This window comes from Pelophylax lessonae (genome assembly GCF_965119305.1).
Source record: "Pelophylax lessonae genome assembly, contig: HAP1_SCAFFOLD_57, whole genome shotgun sequence".
Lineage (NCBI taxonomy): Eukaryota > Metazoa > Chordata > Amphibia > Anura > Ranidae > Pelophylax > Pelophylax lessonae.
The window spans coordinates 15,152-33,878 of record NW_028120142.1 but is presented as its reverse complement, the minus strand read 5'-3'; the positions used below and the strand labels follow the sequence as shown (position 1 = coordinate 33,878).

Sequence of the window (18,727 nt, the reverse complement as noted above, 5' to 3'; positions counted from 1 at the left end):
TACAGTAATCAGTGCTATACATATGCACTGTTACTGCAAAATGACACTGGCAGGGAAGGGGTTAACTTTATTGGGGAAGGAGGGGTTAAGTGTGTCCCTAGGGGCGTGTTTCTAACTGTGATTGGACATGGCTACTGGTGTAGGAACAGTGATCAATGGTCCTACATAGTATAACCGTATGATCACCATTCCTACACAGAGGAGAATGACAGGCGGCTTGTTTACATCAGCCGCCTGCCTTTCTCCCTTCACAGCGGACATCGGGTCCGCCGGTCACACGCACGGACTTCCCAGGGAACGAGCCAGGGAAGGCATGCGCCTTCGCGGGCGCGCGCTCGCCCGCTATTGGCTCACAAGGAAGTGACATGCTAGTGATGTACCAGTACGTCACTTTGCCTGGCCGGGGCTGACCACCGTAGTATATGTACTTGCGGCGGTCGGCAACCGGTTAATCTCATTTCCAAAGCCATTTTAATATATTTAAATAGGCATCCTTCAATAGAATGCTCGAGCCCTGTCTTTCAATTGTCATCCCAAGTTGTCACATGGGCTTCTGATGAAGACTACCCACTTAATTTGGGCATTTTTTTAATTTTTTTAAAAATCATACTTGTCTAGGTGGATGCAGCATCTGTCCCCCGCCAGCTCCAAGACTGAGAACCGTGCGATCAAAGACTGCTGATTGCTCAGTTTTTAGAGCTCCGTGAGCAAAAAGCTGGTCAGTCACCGCTCTCTGCTCTGCAACCCCCGTGCTCACTGGAGCACTTGGCAGTAGAGGGGTTGGAGCAGCCAGCTCAGGGTCTTCCCAGTCCAGGCATTTGGGCGGATACCAACTTTATTGTTGCAATCTTGCCCCAGCCTGGTCCGGCTCTGTGACATCAGCTGACAGCGGACTTCAGCCCGCTGTCTGCTGAAAATGGGTCACAGGAAGGCAGAACGAACTACAAAACTGATCCACAGGAGACGTACAGCCAAACAAGCTTTCCCCATACTTCTCCTTTAAGGACCGGACCTTTTTTTTACATTAGTTGTTTACAAGTAAAAATCTGTATTTTTTGCTAGAAAATTACTTAGAACCCCCAAACATTATATATATATTTTTAGCAGAGACCCTAGAGCAGTGATGGTGAACCTTGGCACCCCAGAGTTTTAGAACTGCATTTCCCATGATGCTCATGCACTCTGCAGTGCAGCTGAGCATCGTGGGAAATGTAGTTCCAAAACATCTGGGGTGCCAAGGTTCCCCATCACTGCCCTGGAGAATAAAATCAGGATCAACCGATTATCGGTTCGGCCCATAAGCGGCGGCCGATATTCACTTTTTTTAAAGTATCGGTATCGGCCACAAACTAGGCTGATATGACCAATATTTTCTTAGGGTAGGGCTGCCTCTGGAGGGGAAGAGGGGGATGGGGATTAGAGTGCCGCCTGATTACACAAAGAGCAGGGTTCTTGTGCTTAACCGGTGCGGGCGCTGTCATACGAAGTCCCGCCTCCTGGACCGGCTCCTACCTATGATAGACAGCACACTGGTGACGTCTATCATAGGGGCCGGTCCAGGAGGCGGGACTTCGTATAAGAGCGCCAGCATTGGGTAAGCAGAAGAACCCTGCTCTTTGTGTAATCAGGCAGCGCTCCAATCCCCATGCACTGGTCACTCTGCATTGGATGGGGGACTGGTCACTCTGCATTGGATGGGGGCACTGGTCACTCTGCATTGGATGGGGGCACTGGTCACTCTGCATTGGATGGGGGCACTGGTCACTCTGCATTGGATGGGGGCACTGGTCACTCTGCATTGGATGGGGGCACTGGTCACTCTTCATTGGATGGGGGCACTGGTCACTCTGCATTGGATGGGGGCACTGGTCACTCTGCATTGGATGGGGGCACTGGTCACTCTGCATTGATAGGGCACTGGTCACTCTGCATTGATGGGGCACTGGTCACTCTGCATTGATGGGTCACTGGTCACTCTGCATTGATGGGGCACTGGTCACTCTGCATTGGTTGCTTGATTGAATGTGCAGAATATCGGCCCATATCGGCCACTTCTGATATGCAATGGCCAAAATATCGGTAATGGTATCGGCAACAAAAAAACGATATTGGTCGATACCTATAATAAAATGACAGCCATTGCAATTTGTTAAGTATGTCACCTAGTAATAAATGAAAAAAGCAAACAAAATATAATATATACCCCAATTATTTTGTATAATAAGAATGATGATGTTACACCGAGTAAATAGATACCTAACATGTTATGCTTTAAAATTTCTGGTTCCGGAACCTCTGTTGCTGACTCCAGCTTGTGGACCAACCTTGCTTCCTGTGTGCCGTTCCGGTACCTCCTTTACTTGCCTGATACCTACCTTGGACTGGCTCTGACTTCACTCCTGGTTCCTGACTCTGTACTCCTGCTGCCCAATTGTTGCTGACTCCTGCCCATCTGATCATGCTCCTGCATCTACCTGGTGCAGGTTTGCTTGCTGCACTGTCTCCAGCTTTGCATCTGCTACCAGATCTTCTGAACTATATCTCCTACAGGCACCCGTGCTCTGTTATACCCTGTGACCCAAACTAAATTACTGGTGCTGCGCAGGGCTCCACCTGTGAAGGGGCTTCTCTGTGAAGTACAGACAGTGCTGCCGCAGTGCTTACAAAAGAGCTTGTTAAGGAGAAAAAAGAACACAAACCCTTCCAAAGGTCTGGTGTGTATTTTGGGGGACCTTTGGAGGGGTTCATGTGCTGTATTTTCTCCTCGGCAAAATGCCAAAGAGCCTTTGAGTCTGGTGTGTATTATAAGGTGGTACCTCAAGATTCCCCAAAAAATCCATACCAGACTCTCAATCCAAGCATGCAGCCAGGATGTCCAACCCTTACCTTATCCACCAAGACATACCTTACCCACCAATCCTTACTTTACCCACTAAGACATAGCTTGCCCACCAACCCTTACCTTATCCACTAATAAATATCTAACCCACCAACCCTTACTTTACCCACTAAGGCATACCTTGCCCACCAACCCTTACCTTATCCACTAGAACATACCTTACCCACCAGTGGCGGCTGGTGCTCAAAATTTTTTGGGGGGGCGCAAAAAGAAAAATGTGAAAAGAAAAATGTAATAGGTATTGCTTCGCGGCAAAAAACGCGGTAAAAAAATTGCATGACTTTGAGGTCATGGTACAGGCATGGCACAGGTGATGGTATAGGCATGGCACATGTGATGGTATAGGCATGGCACAGGTGATGGTACAGGCATGGCACAGGTGATGGCACAGGCATGGCACAGGCATGGCACAGGTAAGGCACAGGTGATGGTATAGGCATGGCACAGGTGATGGTATAGGCATGGCACAGGTGATGGCACAGGTGATGGAATAGGCATGGCACAGGTGATGGCACAGGTGATGGCACAGGTATGGCACAGGTGATGGTATAGGCATGGCACAGGTGATGGTATAGGCATGGCACAGGTGATGGCACAGGTGATGGTATAGGCATGGCACAGGTGATGGTATAGGCATGGCACAGGTGATGGCACAGGTGATGGTATAGGCATGGCACAGGTGATGGCATAGGCATGGCACAGGTGATGGCAAAGGTGATGGCATAGGCATGGCACAGGTGATGGCATAGGCATGGCACAGGTGATGGCACAGGTGATGGCATAGGCATGGCACAGGTCATGGCATAGGCATGGCACAGGTCATGGCACAGGTCATGGCATAGGCATGGCACAGGTGATGGCACAGGTGATGGAATAGGCATGGCACAGGTGATGGCATAGGCATGGCACAGGTGATGGCATAGGCATGGCACAGGTGAGGGCACAGGTGATGGCATAGGCATGGCACAAGTGAGGGCACAGGTGATGGCATAGGCATGGCACAGGTGAGGGCACAGGTGATGGCATAGGCATGGCACAGGTGATGGCATAGGCATGGCACAGGTGAGGGCACAGGTCGGCTTCAATCACTTACCTTCTGACGGCGGCGGGATGGCGGGATTCCGGGAACCGAGATGAGCAGCGCCGTGGATGTCCTCCTCTTCAGTCTTCCGGTCTGGGCGGCGGGAAGGAGATCGGGCGTTGACGGTGCGTGACTGACGCACGCACCGGCACAGCCCCCATTGCGAGTCAGCGATGTCCTGGATGATGATTGGTCCAGGCTGGAGACTGGACCAATCACAGCCAGGATATCACGAAGGTGGGGGTGGCTCAGCGCTTTTTCCTGTGCCCAGGTTACGCCCCCAGAAGGCAGCCAATCGGCGCCTCTTCTGGGTCGTAAACCCCCCCCCATAGCAACCAGGCCCAGCGCATAGGCCTGCGAACACAATTTTTTTTTTTTCAAAACTTTATTTGTTCTTTTTGTCATTTTTTTTTCTTTTTTTTTTTCTTTTTTTTAAGGGGGGTGGCGCTCTGGGCCGCCACTGTTACCCACTAACCCTTACCTTACCTACTAAGGCATATCTTACCTACCGACCCTTACCTTATCCACTAAGACAAACCTTACCCACTAACCCTTACATTACCCACTAAGACTTACCTTACCCACCAATCCTTACTTTACCCACCAAGACATACCTTACCTACCAAGCCTTACCTTACCCACTAAGACATACCTTACCCACAAACCCTTACCTTACCCACTGACACATACAGTACCTTACCCACCAACCCTTACTTTACCCACTAAGACAAAAATTACCCACCAACCCTTACCTTACCTACCAAGACATAACTTACCCACAAACCCTTACCTTACCACTCATTAAGACATACCTTACATACCAACCCTTACCTTACCCACCAACTCTTACCTTATCCACTAAGACATACCTTACCCCCAAACCCGTACTTTACCCACTAAGACATACCTTACCCACCAACCCTTACTTTAACCACTAAGACAGACCTTACCCACCAACTCATACTTTACCCACTAAGACATACCTTACCCACCAACCCTTACCTTACCCACTAAGACATACCTTACCCCATCAACCCTTACCTTACCCACTAAGACATACCTTACCCACCAACTCATACTTTACCCACTAAGACATACCTTACCCACCAACTCATACTTTACCCGCTAAAACATACCTTACCCACCAACTTGTACTTTACCCACTAAGACATACCTTACCCACCAACCCTTCAGTTACGTATATCACTTACAAGCAGAATAATAGAACAGGATCCAGTACAGAGTCTTGTGGTTATTTTTGCTATCTTACAGAAGTAAGTAGATGGAAATAGATACATCTTAGCTACTTACCATTATTTTTCGGATGTGATACGTTCTCTGCCATGCTTTTATCTGAGGAGGAAAGAAGAACAATGGAATAAATATAATTTTCTTGATTCAAGAGATCTTAGAAAGAGGTCTCTCCATACAACATTTACTGTCTGGATGTCTGAACCATTCCTCTGGGCACCACAAATATTTTTTGTAATGTTTGTAATATGAATGTCTTTTACGAACAGCCCCATCTAGTGGCCATAAAGCTGTAGTTTCCTGAAATACTTAAAGTGATTGTAAAGTCTTGTTTTTTTTTTTTTTTTTTTTTTCTACTAAAATAACAAACATGTTATAGTTACCTGTTCTGTGTAATGGTTTTGGACTCTCTTCTTGCGTCCCCGGTTGGAGCTCCTGGCCCCTCCCTCCTGGCCCCTCCCTCCTGTTGAGTGCCCCCACAGTAAGCAGCTTGCTATGGGGGTACCCAAGCTCAGCTGCAGCCCTGTGTATCCATTCAGACAAGTGAGTACACCTCTAAGTGAAAATGTCCAAATTGCGCCCAAAGTGTCAATGGAGTTCCCCAGAGCTTCACAGGTTGCCATTGGAGTTCATTGTCACTTAGGGGTGTACTCACTTTTGTTGCCAGCGGTTTAGACATTATTAGGTGTGTGTTGAGTTATTTTGAGGGGACAGCAAATTTACACTGTTATACAAGCTGTACACTCACTACTTTACATTGTAGCAAAGTGTCATTTCTTCAGTGTTGTCACATGAAAAGATAGAATAAAATATTTACAAAAATGTGAGGGGTGTACTTACTTTTGTGAGATACTGTATATACTGTATATATATATATATATATATATATATATATACACATACATACATACATACATACATACATACATACACACACACACTATATTACCAAAAGTATTGGGACGCCTGCCTTTACACACACATGAACTTTAATGGTATCCCAGTCTTAGTCTGTAGGGTTCAATATTGAGTTGGCCCACCCTTTGCAGCTATAACAGCTTCAACTCTTCTGGGAAGGCTGTCCACAAGGTTTAGGTGTGTCTATGGGAAGGTTGGACCATTCTTCCAGAAGCACATTTGTGAGGTCAGGCACTGATGTTGAAGAGAAGGCCTGGCTTGCAGTCTCCGCTCTATTTCTTCCCAAAGGTGTTCTATCGGCTTGAGGTCAGGACTCTGTGCAGGCCAGTCAAGTTCCTCCACCCCAAACTCACTCATCCATGTCTTTATAGACCTTGCTTCGTGCACTGGTCCAAATAATTTGGGGGAGGGGGGATTATGGTGTGGGGTTTGTTTTTCAGGAGTTGGGCTTGGCCCCTTAGTTCCAGTGAAGGGAACTCTTAAGGCGTCAGCATACCAAGACATTTTGGACAATTTCATGCTCCCAATTTTGTGAGAACAGTTTGGGGATGGCCCCTTCCTGTTCCAACATGACTGCACACCAGTGCACAAAGCAAGGTCCATAAAGACATGGATGAGCGTCGAGTTTGGGGTGGAGGAACTTGACTGACTGGCCTGCACCTGACCTCTACTGATAGAACACTTTTGGGATGAATTAGAGTGGAGACTGTGAGCCAGGCCTTCTCATCCAACATCAGTGCCTGACCTCAAAAATGCGCTTCTGGAAGAATGGTCCAACCTTCCCATAGACACTCCTAAACCTTGTGGACAGCCTTCCCAGAAGAGTTGAAGCTGTTATAGCTGCAAAGGGTGAGCCAACTCAATATTGATCCCTATGGACTAAGACTGGGATGCCATTAAAGTTCATGTGCGTGTAAAGACAGGCATCCCAATACTTTTGTAATATAGTGTAAGTATATATATATAGCAAAAAAAAAAAAAAAAATTATATATATATGTGTGTGTGCGGAATTATGGCCACTAGATGGAGCTGATGTTCGTAAAAACAAATTATTACAAACAATACAGAAAATATAATATGTGGTGCTGTGTGAGTGGTTAAGACTTCTGCACAGTAAACACTTCATATGTAGACCATATATAATTATTTACATTTTTTTGCAGGACTCACCAGGATACCATTTATCATTTAAATGCTGCAATAGTGTAGTGTCATTTTTTTTTTTTTTAATCAAAGTTAACACAGCATATCACTGTTGTATAAATGCATATATATTATCACTGGTATATGTATAGAGATAGATAGATAGATAGATAGATAGATAGATAGATAGATAGATAGATAGATAGATAGATAGATAGATAGATAGATAGATAGATAGATAGATAGATAGATAGATAGATAGATAGATAGATAGATAGATAGATAGATAGATAGATAGATAGATAGATAGATAGATAGATAGATAGATAGATAGATACAGTGGGTACGGAAAGTATTCAGACCCCCTTAAATTTTTCACTCTTTGTTATATTGCAGCCATTTGCTAAAATCATTTAAGTTCATTCTTCTTCCTCATGAATGTACACATAGCACCCCATACTGACAGAAAAACACAGAATTGTTGACATTGTTGCAGATTTATTAAAAAAGAAAAACTGAAATATCACATGGTCCTAAGTATTCAGACCCTTTGCTGTGACACTCATATATTTAACTCAGGTGCTTTCCATTTCTTCTGATCATCCTTGAGATGGTTCTACACCTTCATTTGAGTCCAGCTGTGTTTGATTATACTGATTGGACTTGATTAGGAAAGCCACACACCTGTCTATATAAGACCTTCCAGATCACAATGCATGTCAGAGCAAATGAGAATCATGAGGTCAAAGGAACTGCCTGAAGAGCTCAGAGACAGAATTGTGGCAAGGCACAGATCTGGCCAAGGTTACAAAAAGATTTCTGCTGCACTTAAGGTTCCTAAGAGCACAGTGGCCTCCATAATCCTCAAATGGAAGACGTTTGGGACAACCAGAACCCTTCCTAGAGCTGGCCGTCCGGCCAAACTGAGCTATCGGGGGAGAAGAGCCTTGGTGAGAGAGGTAAAGAAGAACCCAAAGATCACTGTGGCTGAGCTCCAGAGATGCAGTCAGGAGATGGGAGAAAGTTGTAGAAAGTCAACCATCACTGCAGCCCTCCACCAGTCGGGGCTTTATGGCAGAGTGGCCCGACGGAAGCCTCTCCTCAGTGTAAGACACATGAAAGCCTGCATGGAGTTTGCTAAAAAACACCTGAAGGACTCCAAGATGGTGAGAAATAAGATTCTCTGGTCTGATGAGACCAAAATAGAACTTTTTGGCCTTAATTCTAAGCGGTATGTGTGGAGAAAACCAGGCACTGCTCATCACCTGTCCAATACAGTCCCAACAGTGAAGCATGGTGGTGGCAGCATCATGCTGTGGGGGTGTTTTTCAGCTGCAGGGACAGGACGACTGGTTGCAATCGAGGGAAAGATGAATGCGGCCAAGTACAGGGATATCCTGGACAAAAACCTTCTCCAGAGTGCTCTGGACCTCAGACTGGGCCGAAGGTTTACCTTCCAACAAGACAATGACCCTAAGCACACAGCTAAAATAACGAAGGAGTGGCTTCACAACAACTCCGTGACTGTTCTTGAATGGCCCAGCCAGAGCCCTGACTTAAACCCAATTGAGCATCTCTGGAGAGACCTAAAAATGGCTGTCCACCAACGTTTACCATCCAACCTGACAGAACTGGAGAGGATCTGCAAGGAGGAATGGCAGAGGATCCCCAAATCCAGGTGTGAAAGACTTGTTGCATCTTTCCCAAAAAGACTCCTGGCTGTATTAGATCAAAAGGGGGCTTCTACTAAATACTGAGCAAAGGGTCTGAATACTTAGGACCATGTGATATTTCAGTTTTTCTTTTTTAATAAATCTGCAACAATGTCAACAATTCTGTGTTTTTCTGTCAGTATGGGGTGCTATGTGTACATTCATGAGGAAGAAGAATGAACTTAAATGATTTTAGCAAATGGCTGCAATATAACAAAGAGTGAAAAATTTAAGGGGGTCTGAATACTTTCCGTACCCACTGTAGATAGATAGATATACAGTACAACACTGAAGAAATGACACTTTGCTACAATGTAAAGTAGTGAGTGTACAGCTTGTATAACAGTGTAAATTTGCTGTCCCCTCAAAATAACTCAACACACAGCCATTAATGTCTAAACCGCTGGCAACAAAAGTGAGTACACCCCTAAGTGAAAATGTCCAAATTGGGCCCAAAGTGTCAATATTTTGTGTGGCCGCCATTATTTTCCAGCACTGCCTTAACCTTCTTGGGCATGGAGTTCACCAGAGCTTTACAGGTTGCCACTGGAGTCCTCTTCCCCTCCTCCATGATGACATCACAGAGCTGGTGGATGTTAGAGACCTTCACCTTCCGTTTGAGGATGCCCCACAGATGCTCAATAGGGTTTAGGTCTGGAGACATGCTTGGCCAGTCCATCACCTTTACCCTCAGCTTCTTTAGCAAGGCAGTGGTCATCTTGGAGGTGTGTTTGGGGTCGTTATCATGTTGGAATACTGCCCTGCGGCCCAGTCTCTGAAGGGAGGGGATCATGCTCTGCTTCAGTATGTCACAGTACATGTTGGCATTCATGGTTCCCTCAATGAACTGTAGCTCCCCAGTGCCGGCAGCACTCATGCAGCCCCAGACCATGACATTCCCACCACCATGCTTCACTGTAGGGAATACACACTTGTCTTTGTACTCCTCACCTGGTTGTCGCCACACACGCTTGACACCATCTGAACCAAATAAGTTTATCTTGGTCTCATCAAACCACAGGACATGGTTCCAGTAATCCATGTCCTTAGTCTGCTTGTCTTCAGCAAACTGTTTGCAGGCTTTCTTGTGCATCATCTTTAGAAGAGTCTTCCTTCTGGGACAACAGCCATGCAGACCGATTTGATGCAGTATGCGGCGTATGGTCTGAGCACCGACAGGCTGACCCCCCCACCCCTTCACCCTCTGCAGCAATGTTGGCAGCACTCATACCTCTATTTCCCAAACACAACCTCTGATTATGACACTCAGCACGTTCACATAATACTAGCAAGAAAAGGCAGTTCCTGCGAAATGTAACCCATGCTCAGATCACTTTTCAGAAGAATTTGGCAGGCAGTGAAGAGGCCTCCTCACCTCCTGTTTTAACCCCCCTAAATGCATCATCATTATGCTGCAACTGTGTTTAGTGCACACAGTTGCGGGGTGGTTGCAGCATAGCCAAATTCACCTGGGGGTATATTTCCAGCCACAGCCACAGCATGTGAACCCCCCAGCTGCTTCTTTTGCAGCTAAAGGGGGAGCAGTTGGGGGTGGTAAAAACGCAGCTAAAGAGTGTGGTTTTTACTGCACATGTAAACAAGCCCTGGATTTACATCTGTGCAGCTGCTTGCTGATAGGACAGCAAATTAATTTCAGTGGGCTGCCCCACAGAAACACAGGGAAAAAAATCCCCTTATCTTTTTATCTTTTTATCTTTTTTTTTTCGTATTGCGCTGGACGGAAAATGCACCACATTTGCCAATGCATGGGGGTACCATTAAGAACAATGTCATCCCTGCGTGTCTGGTAAAGAGCAATGTGTTTGTCTGCGTGTCAGGAACCTGTGCCATTTTGCGCACATTCCGTGAAGCGCAGTAATGTAAACCAAGCCTTAGACTGGAAACTGGAAAAAATTCCCCTAGGGTATGGGACTTTATGGGCAATAACCAATCCTTGAGTAGTGAGGTCAATATATCATTTTTAATTTTTAATAGATATACAGTATATTGACCTCACTACTCAAGGATTGGTTATTGCCCATAAAGTCCCATACCCTAGGGCAGTGATGGTGAACCTTGGCACCCCAGATGTTTTGGAACTACATTTCCCATGATGCTCAACTACACTGTGCATGAGCATCATGGGACATGTAGTCCCAAAACATCTGGGGTGCCAAGGTTCGCCATCACTGCCCTAGGGGAATTTTTTCCAGTTTCTAAACTCAGGGATGTTGGCAATACCCATTCTAACCACTGGTTCCGAATATTTTTTCCAAGCCTTAGACTGGGGTGCCTCGAGACTGAAAATACTTTTCAAGGGCGCCCCGACTAGAAAAAGTTGAGAAACACTGGTCTAGCCTGTAGAGGTCTCTGCTCCCTCCATGGATACGCCTCCCCAGACCATCACTGACCACCAAACCGGTCATACTGAACTATGTTACAGACAGCATAATGTTCTCCACGATTTCTCCAGACCCTTTCACGTCTGTCACCTGTGCTCAGGGTGAACCTGCTCTCATCTGTGAAAAGCGCAGGGTGCCAGTGGTGGTCCTGCCCATTCTGGTGTTCAATGGCAAATGCCGATCGAGCCCCACGGTGCCGGGCAGTGAGCACAGGGCCCATTAGAGGACGTCCCGCCCTCAGGGCACCCTCATAAAGCCAGTTTCTGATTGGTCAGAGACATTAACACCAGTGTCCTGCTGGAGGTCATTTTGTAGGGCCCTGGCAGTGCTCATCCTGTTCCTCCATGCACAAAGGAGCAGATACCGGTCCTGCTGATGGGTTAAGGACCTTCTACGGCCCTGTCCAGCTCTCCTGGAGTAACTGCCTGTCTCCTGGAATCTCCTCCATGCTCTTGAGACTGTGCTGGGAGACACAGCAAACCTTCTGGCAATGGAACGTATTGATGTGCCATCCTGGGGGAGTTGGACTGCCTGTGCAACCTCTATAGTGAGGGTCTTCAAACTATGGCCCTCCAGCTGTTGCGGAACCAGGGCTTTTTTTCAGCGGGAACACGCACCTCCAGCACTGAATGTATGTAATGGCAAGGAGTGCTGGGTTGTGCTACACTGTCTATTGATGCTGGAGGGGATCTATTCCTGCAGGAGGATTTATTGCTGCTGGGAATATCTAATGTGGCTGCTGGGGGATCTATTGTCTCTGGAAGAGATCTCGTTTTGCAGGGGGGTCTATTGTTGCTGGGGTGGGTCTTATGTTGCTGAGGGGTCAGTTGTTGCTGGGGGGGGGATCTTCTGTTTAGGCAGCAGTCTATTGATGCTGGCTGCTGGGAGATCTGTTGTTGCTGCTGAGGGCCCATTGTTTCTGGCTGGATCTATTGTTGCTGGGGGATCTATTGTTGTTGGCTGCATGGGATCTATTTTACTGCTTTTTTTGTTATCATTAAGAAATTCCATACAAATTACTTAGTGCCACACACATTACTTTGTTCTGTATTTTCTAAAAGGGATGGTACTGGGAGGTGGGTAGTGGGTGGAACCAAGGAACGGTTCATGGAGGTAGGTAGGGGCGGAGACAAGGGGTAAGTCCAAAAGAGGAAGTTCCTGCACCTATTCTCTGAGGAAAAAAAGCCCTGTGCGGAACTACACATCCCATGAGGCATTGTAAAACTCTGACATTCACAGACATGGCTAGGCATGATGGGAATTGTAGTTCTTTAACAACTGGAGGGCCGTAGTTTGAAGACTCAACAAAAAAAATTCACACATAAATTATGTGAACAATTCCCCAGAATGTGGGCACTGATCCTCGATACAATCCCTACTTGCTGCGGTGTGTGTGTATGATCCTTCCTGGTCGTTGCAGCTCCTCCTGTATTCCACTGGGTGGCGGATTCAATAGGAAACACAACTAACATTTTCGGCGTGCGCTTTTTGTCTCCTACATTGCAGTTATAGTTTGAAGACCCCTGCTCTATAGGGTCCAGGTATGGCCTCATGCTACCAGTAGTGACACTGACCCCCTCTATAGGGTCCAGGTATGGCCTCATGCTACCAGTAGTGACACTGACCCCCTCTATAGGGTCCAGGTATGGCCTCATACTACCAGTAGTTACACTGACCCCCTCTATAGGGTCCAGGTATGGCCTCATACTACCAGTAGTGACACTGACCCCCTCTATAGGGTCCAGGTATGGCCTCATGCTACCAGTAGTGACACTGACCCCCTCTATAGGGTCCAGGTATGGCCTCATACTACCAGTAGTGACACTGACCCCCTCTATAGGGTCCAGGTATGGCCTCATACTACCAGTAGTGACACTGACCCCCTCTATAGGGTCCAGGTATGGCCTCATACTACCAGTAGTGACACTGACCCCCTCTATAGGGTCCAGGTATGGCCTCATACTACCAGTAGTGACACTGACCCCCTCTATAGGGTCCAGGTATGGCCTCATGCTACCAGTAGTGACACTGACCCCCTCTATAGGGTCCAGGTATGGCCTCATACTACCAGTAGTGACACTGACCCCCTCTATAGGGTCCAGGTATGGCCTCATACTACCAGTAGTGACACTGACCCCCTCTATAGGGTCCAGGTATGGCCTCATACTACCAGTAGTGACACTGACCCCCTCTATAGGGTCCAGGTATGGCCTCATACTACCAGTAGTGACACTGACCCCCTCTATAGGGTCCAGGTATGGCCTCATGCTACCAGTAGTGACACTGACCCCCTCTATAGGGTCCAGGTATGGCCTCATACTACCAGTAGTGACACTGACCCCCTCTATAGGGTCCAGGTATGGCCTCATACTACCAGTAGTGACACTGACCCCCTCTATAGGGTCCAGGTATGGCCTCATACTACCAGTAGTGACACTGACCCCCTCTATAGGGTCCAGGTATGGCCTCATGCTACCAGTAGTGACACTGACCCCCTCTATAGGGTCCAGGTATGGCCTCATGCTACCAGTAGTGACACTGACTCCAGCCAAATGCAAAACTGGTGAAAAACAGTCCGAAAAGATGAGTAGGGGAAAAAAATGTCACCTATAAAACCATTTCTGTTTCAATGGTCATCTCATTGTTGCCAATCTAGTGCACCTGTTGGTAATTTCATCAACGCTAAAACATCTGAAACTGATTAACCACTTAAGCCCCGGAAGATTTTACCCCCTTCCTGACCTGGCCCTATTTTGCGATTCGGCACTGCGTGACTTTAACGGACAATTGCGCGGTCGTGCGACGCTGTACCCAAATGAAATTAACATCCTTTTTTCTCCACAAATAGAGCTTTCTTTTGGTGGTATTTGATCACCTGTGCGATTTTTACTTTTTGTGCTATAAACAAAAAAAGAACGACAATTTTGAAAAAATAACAATATTTTTCACATTTTTTATATGAAATTCCCCAAAAAAATAAATGTAAAAATCAAAATTTTTTAACATTTTAGGCCAATTTGTTTTCTGCTACATATGTTTGGTAAAAAAAAAATCGCAAAAAGCGTATTTTGATTGGTTTGCACAAAAATTATTGCGTTTACTAACTAAAGGAAAGATTTTTGTCATTTTTATTGTTTCTTTTTTTAACGAGTAATGGCGGCGATCTGCAATATTTTTTTTTGGGACTGCGACATTGCGGTGGACAGATCGGACCCCTGACTGACATTTTTGACACTTTTGGGGGTACCAGTGACATTACTGCAGTAATCAGTGCTATACATATGCACTGTTACTGTAAAAATGACACTGGCAGGGAAGGGGTTAACTTTATTGGTGATGCAGGGGTTAAGTGTGTCCCTAGGGGCGTGATTCTAACTGTAAAGGGGTGCAGCTTTTCATGTAACCACAGAGACGTACGATCCTACATAGCAGGATCGTATGATCTCTGCAGTTAGATCATGGAGAATGACAGACGACTTTGTTTACATCATCCGCCTGCCTTACTCCCTCTGCACCGGGAGATTGCGAGTGACCGGCGGACATCGGGTCCGCCGGTCACACGCACAGACTTGTTAGGGAATGAGCGGGGGCGGGAGCGCGCCTCCGGCGGCACGCGCTCGCCCCCTACAGGCTCACAGGCTAGCGACGTAGTCCTACGTCACTTTCCCTGTATGGGGTTAACAACCCCCTCTGCTACTTAACTGACCAGATCAATATCCCAGGAGGTTCATTGACTTGATGCTATACTCTGAATAAAAATGTCCCTTTCATTTTTTTGGGCAGTGTATAATATGACTGGTGTATATATCCATACCATTACATCCCAGTACACAGACAGACAGGAGCGCTGGCTGCGGTTGAGTTATAACATTATTCATGAGAGTTACAAAATAACGTTAGAACGTCAGAGACAATGCCACACATTTCCTGATAAAAGAGGAACTTCCATCATTCTCAGATAAAGCTGATGCTCTTTCCTAAACACGAATGTGAAACCACAACGTACATTATGAAGCCGGGGATTTTAAATATATAGAATAGAATAGAAACAAAATTATGTTTTGGAAAAAGAAAAAGAAACAGTGTATCAAATAAAATGATCCTCAATAGCCAACTGCCATTTTTTCAAGATTTGCTGACTGGTTGTGCCTGCTAAGGACTTTTGACCCACAGGCATCACCACCGGGTCCCATGACTTGCTGGCAGTGATCTGTGATTTGATGACACTCAGGGACTTTTTACCCAGTTGTGGACATCCTACACACATCCAAAAACATCATGTAAGTATACAGGGAGTGTGTAGCATGCCTTGTCCCTCAGCCCCATTGCGTATCCCCTCCTCCCCCCATACTTACTGGCAATTCTTGACTGCTAAACTAACAGTCAAAATGGTGGGATAAAAAGAAATACAAAGTAACATTTTTTATAAACACTGATCAGACGGGATATAGAGAGATACAAAGTAACATTGTTTATAAACATTGATCAGACAGGAGATAGAGAGATACAAAGTAACATTGTTTATAAACATTGATCAGACAAGAGATAGAGAGATACAAAGTAACATTGTTTATAAACATTGATCAGACAGGAGATAGAGAGATACAAAGTAACATTGTTTATAAACATTGATCAGACAGGAGATAGAGAGATACAAGGTAACATTGTTTATAAACATTGATCAGACAGGAGATAGAGAGATACAAAGTAAAATTGTTTATAAACATTGATCAGACAAGAGATAGAGATACAAAGTAACATTGTTTATAAACATTGATCAGACAAGAGATAGAGAGATACAAAGTAACATTGTTTATAAACAATGATCAGACGGGAGATAGAGAGATACAAAGTAACATTGTTTATAAACATTGATCAGACGGGAGATAGAGAGATACAAAGTAACATTGTTTATAAACATTGATCAGACTCAGAGATAGAGAGATACAAAGTAAAATTGTTTATAAACATTGATCAGACAGGAGATAGAGAGATACAAAGTAACATTGTTTATAAACATTGATCAGACAGGAGATAGAGAGATACAAAGTAACATTGTTTATAAACATTGATCAGACAAGAGATAGAGAGATACAAAGTAACATTGTTTATAAACATTTATCAGACGGGAGATAGAGAGATACAAAGTAACATTGTTTATAAATATTGATCGGACGGGAGATAGAGAGATACAAAGTAACATTGTTTGTAAACATTGATCAGACGGGAGATAGAGAGATACAAAGTAACATTGTTTATAAACATTGATCAGACAGGAGATAGAGAGATACAAAGTAACATTGTTTGTAAACATTGATCAGACGGGAGATAGAGAGATACAAAGTAACATTGTTTATAAACATTGATCAGACTCAGAGATAGAGAGATACAAGGTAACATTGTTTATAAACATTGATCAGACGAGAGATAGAGAAAAACAAAGTAACATTGTTTATAAATATTGATCAGACAGGAGATAGAGAGATACAAAGTAACATTGTTTATAAACATTGATCAGACAGGAGATAGAGAGATGCAAAGTAACATTGTTTATAAATATTGATCAGACAGGAGATAGAGAGATGCAAAGTAACATTGTATATAAACATTGATCAGACAGGGGATAGAGAGATACAAAGTAACATTGTTTATAAATATTGATCAGACGGGAGATAGAGAGATACAAAGTAACATTGTTTGTAAACATTGATCAGACAGGAGATAGAGAGATACAAAGTAACATTGTTTATAAACATTGATCAGACAGGAGATGGAGAGATACAAAGTAACATTGTTTATAAACATTGATCAGACGGGAGATAGAGAGATACAAAGTAACATTGTTTATAAACATTGATCAGACAGGAGATGGAGAGATACAAAGTAACATTGTTTATAAACATTGATCAGACGGGAGATAGAGAGATACAAAGTAACATTGTTTATAAACATTGATCAGACAGGAGATAGAGAGATACAAAGTAACATTGTTTGTAAACATTGATCAGACGGGAGATAGAGAGATACAAAGTCACCAATTAATGGTTGCAGCGGTTCACTAGGTGGAAGTCTAGTCATTCACATAGCAGCACATTAGTAGTTTCATTGCAATTCACAGCCAATAACTATTTCATTTTTTTCTATATCAATGACAAAGAGAACAAAGACAGTAATTCTAATACTGATACTCACAGTGCAAAACCAGACCAGTAAGGAGGAGCAATAGAAGGAACATCAAGACCAGGAGAATCACCAGGACCATCATAACCCGATGCCATGTAGTCTTCACCTCTGGAGTGATCATAGACAGGAGAATAAGTCTGCATGTGTGTGGGATGCTCACCAATCATCCATAGTAATATCTCCTCTACATAAACCCATTCATGGCTACAGTAGATCCACACCCAATCACTAAAATATCACGCACTTTACCCAGATTTGTCCCATTAACCGGTTGCCGACCGCCGCACGACTATATACTGCGGCAGTCAGCCCCGGCCAGGCAGAGTGACGTATCGATACGTCACTCGCCTGTCAATGACTTGCGAGCCTATTGCGGGCAGGCGCGCCCGCCGCGGCTCGTTCACAGACAAGTCAGTGCGTGTGACCGGCGGACTCGATGTCCTCCAGTCACACTACGATCGCTCCTGTGAAGGGAGAAAGACAGAGCGGCTTGTGTAAACAAGCTGCCTGTGAGTTCTCCCTGTGTAAAAGTGAAGATCTGACCGTTCTACTATGTAGAACTGTTGATCTTTGCTTTTACACCAATAGCAATGTCCCTAGGACACACTTAACCCCTCCCTGTCCAATAAAGTTAACCCCTTCCCTGCCAGTGTCATTTTTGCAGTAACAGTGCATATGTATAGCACTGATTACTGCAGTAATGTCACTGGTACCCCCAAAAGTGTCAAAAATGTCAGTCAAGGGTCGGATCTGTCCGCCGCAATGTCGCAATACCGAAAAAAAATCGCAGATCGCCGCCATTGCTCGTTAAAAAAAAAAACACCAAAAATGACAAAAATCTTTCCCTTTGTTAGTAAACGCGATAACTTTTGCGCAAACCAATCAAAATATGCTTTTTGCGATTTTTTTTACCAAACATAGGTAGCATAAAACAAATTGGCCGAAAAATGTTAAAAAATTTTGATTTTTACATTTTTTTGGGGGGAATTTCGTATAAAAAAATTTGAAAAATAATGTTATTTTTGCAAAATTTACGCTCTTTTTTTGTTTATAGCGCGTGATCAAAAAATCGCACAGGTGATCAAATACCACCAAAAGAAAGCTCTGTTTGTGGGAAAAAAAGGACGTCAAATTCGT

The 18,727-nt window shown here is 44.8% G+C and overlaps 1 protein-coding gene across 1 annotated transcript in view; it reads right to left on the bottom strand.

Annotated features, from left to right (window-relative positions):
• LOC309543481 (asialoglycoprotein receptor 2-like) overlaps window positions 1–17,694 on the bottom strand; it is a 47,407-nt gene extending 29,713 nt beyond the window's left edge. The window contains exons 1-2 of the mRNA XM_082275960.1: window positions 17,600–17,694; window positions 5,292–5,333 (exon numbers count right to left, since the gene is read on the bottom strand). Coding sequence (XP_082132086.1) covers window positions 5,292–5,333; window positions 17,600–17,672 — 115 coding nt within the window. The 5' untranslated portion in view covers window positions 17,673–17,694. The remainder of the gene's footprint in view (window positions 1–5,291; window positions 5,334–17,599) is intronic.
• Between the last annotated feature and the right edge of the window lie 1,033 nt (window positions 17,695–18,727).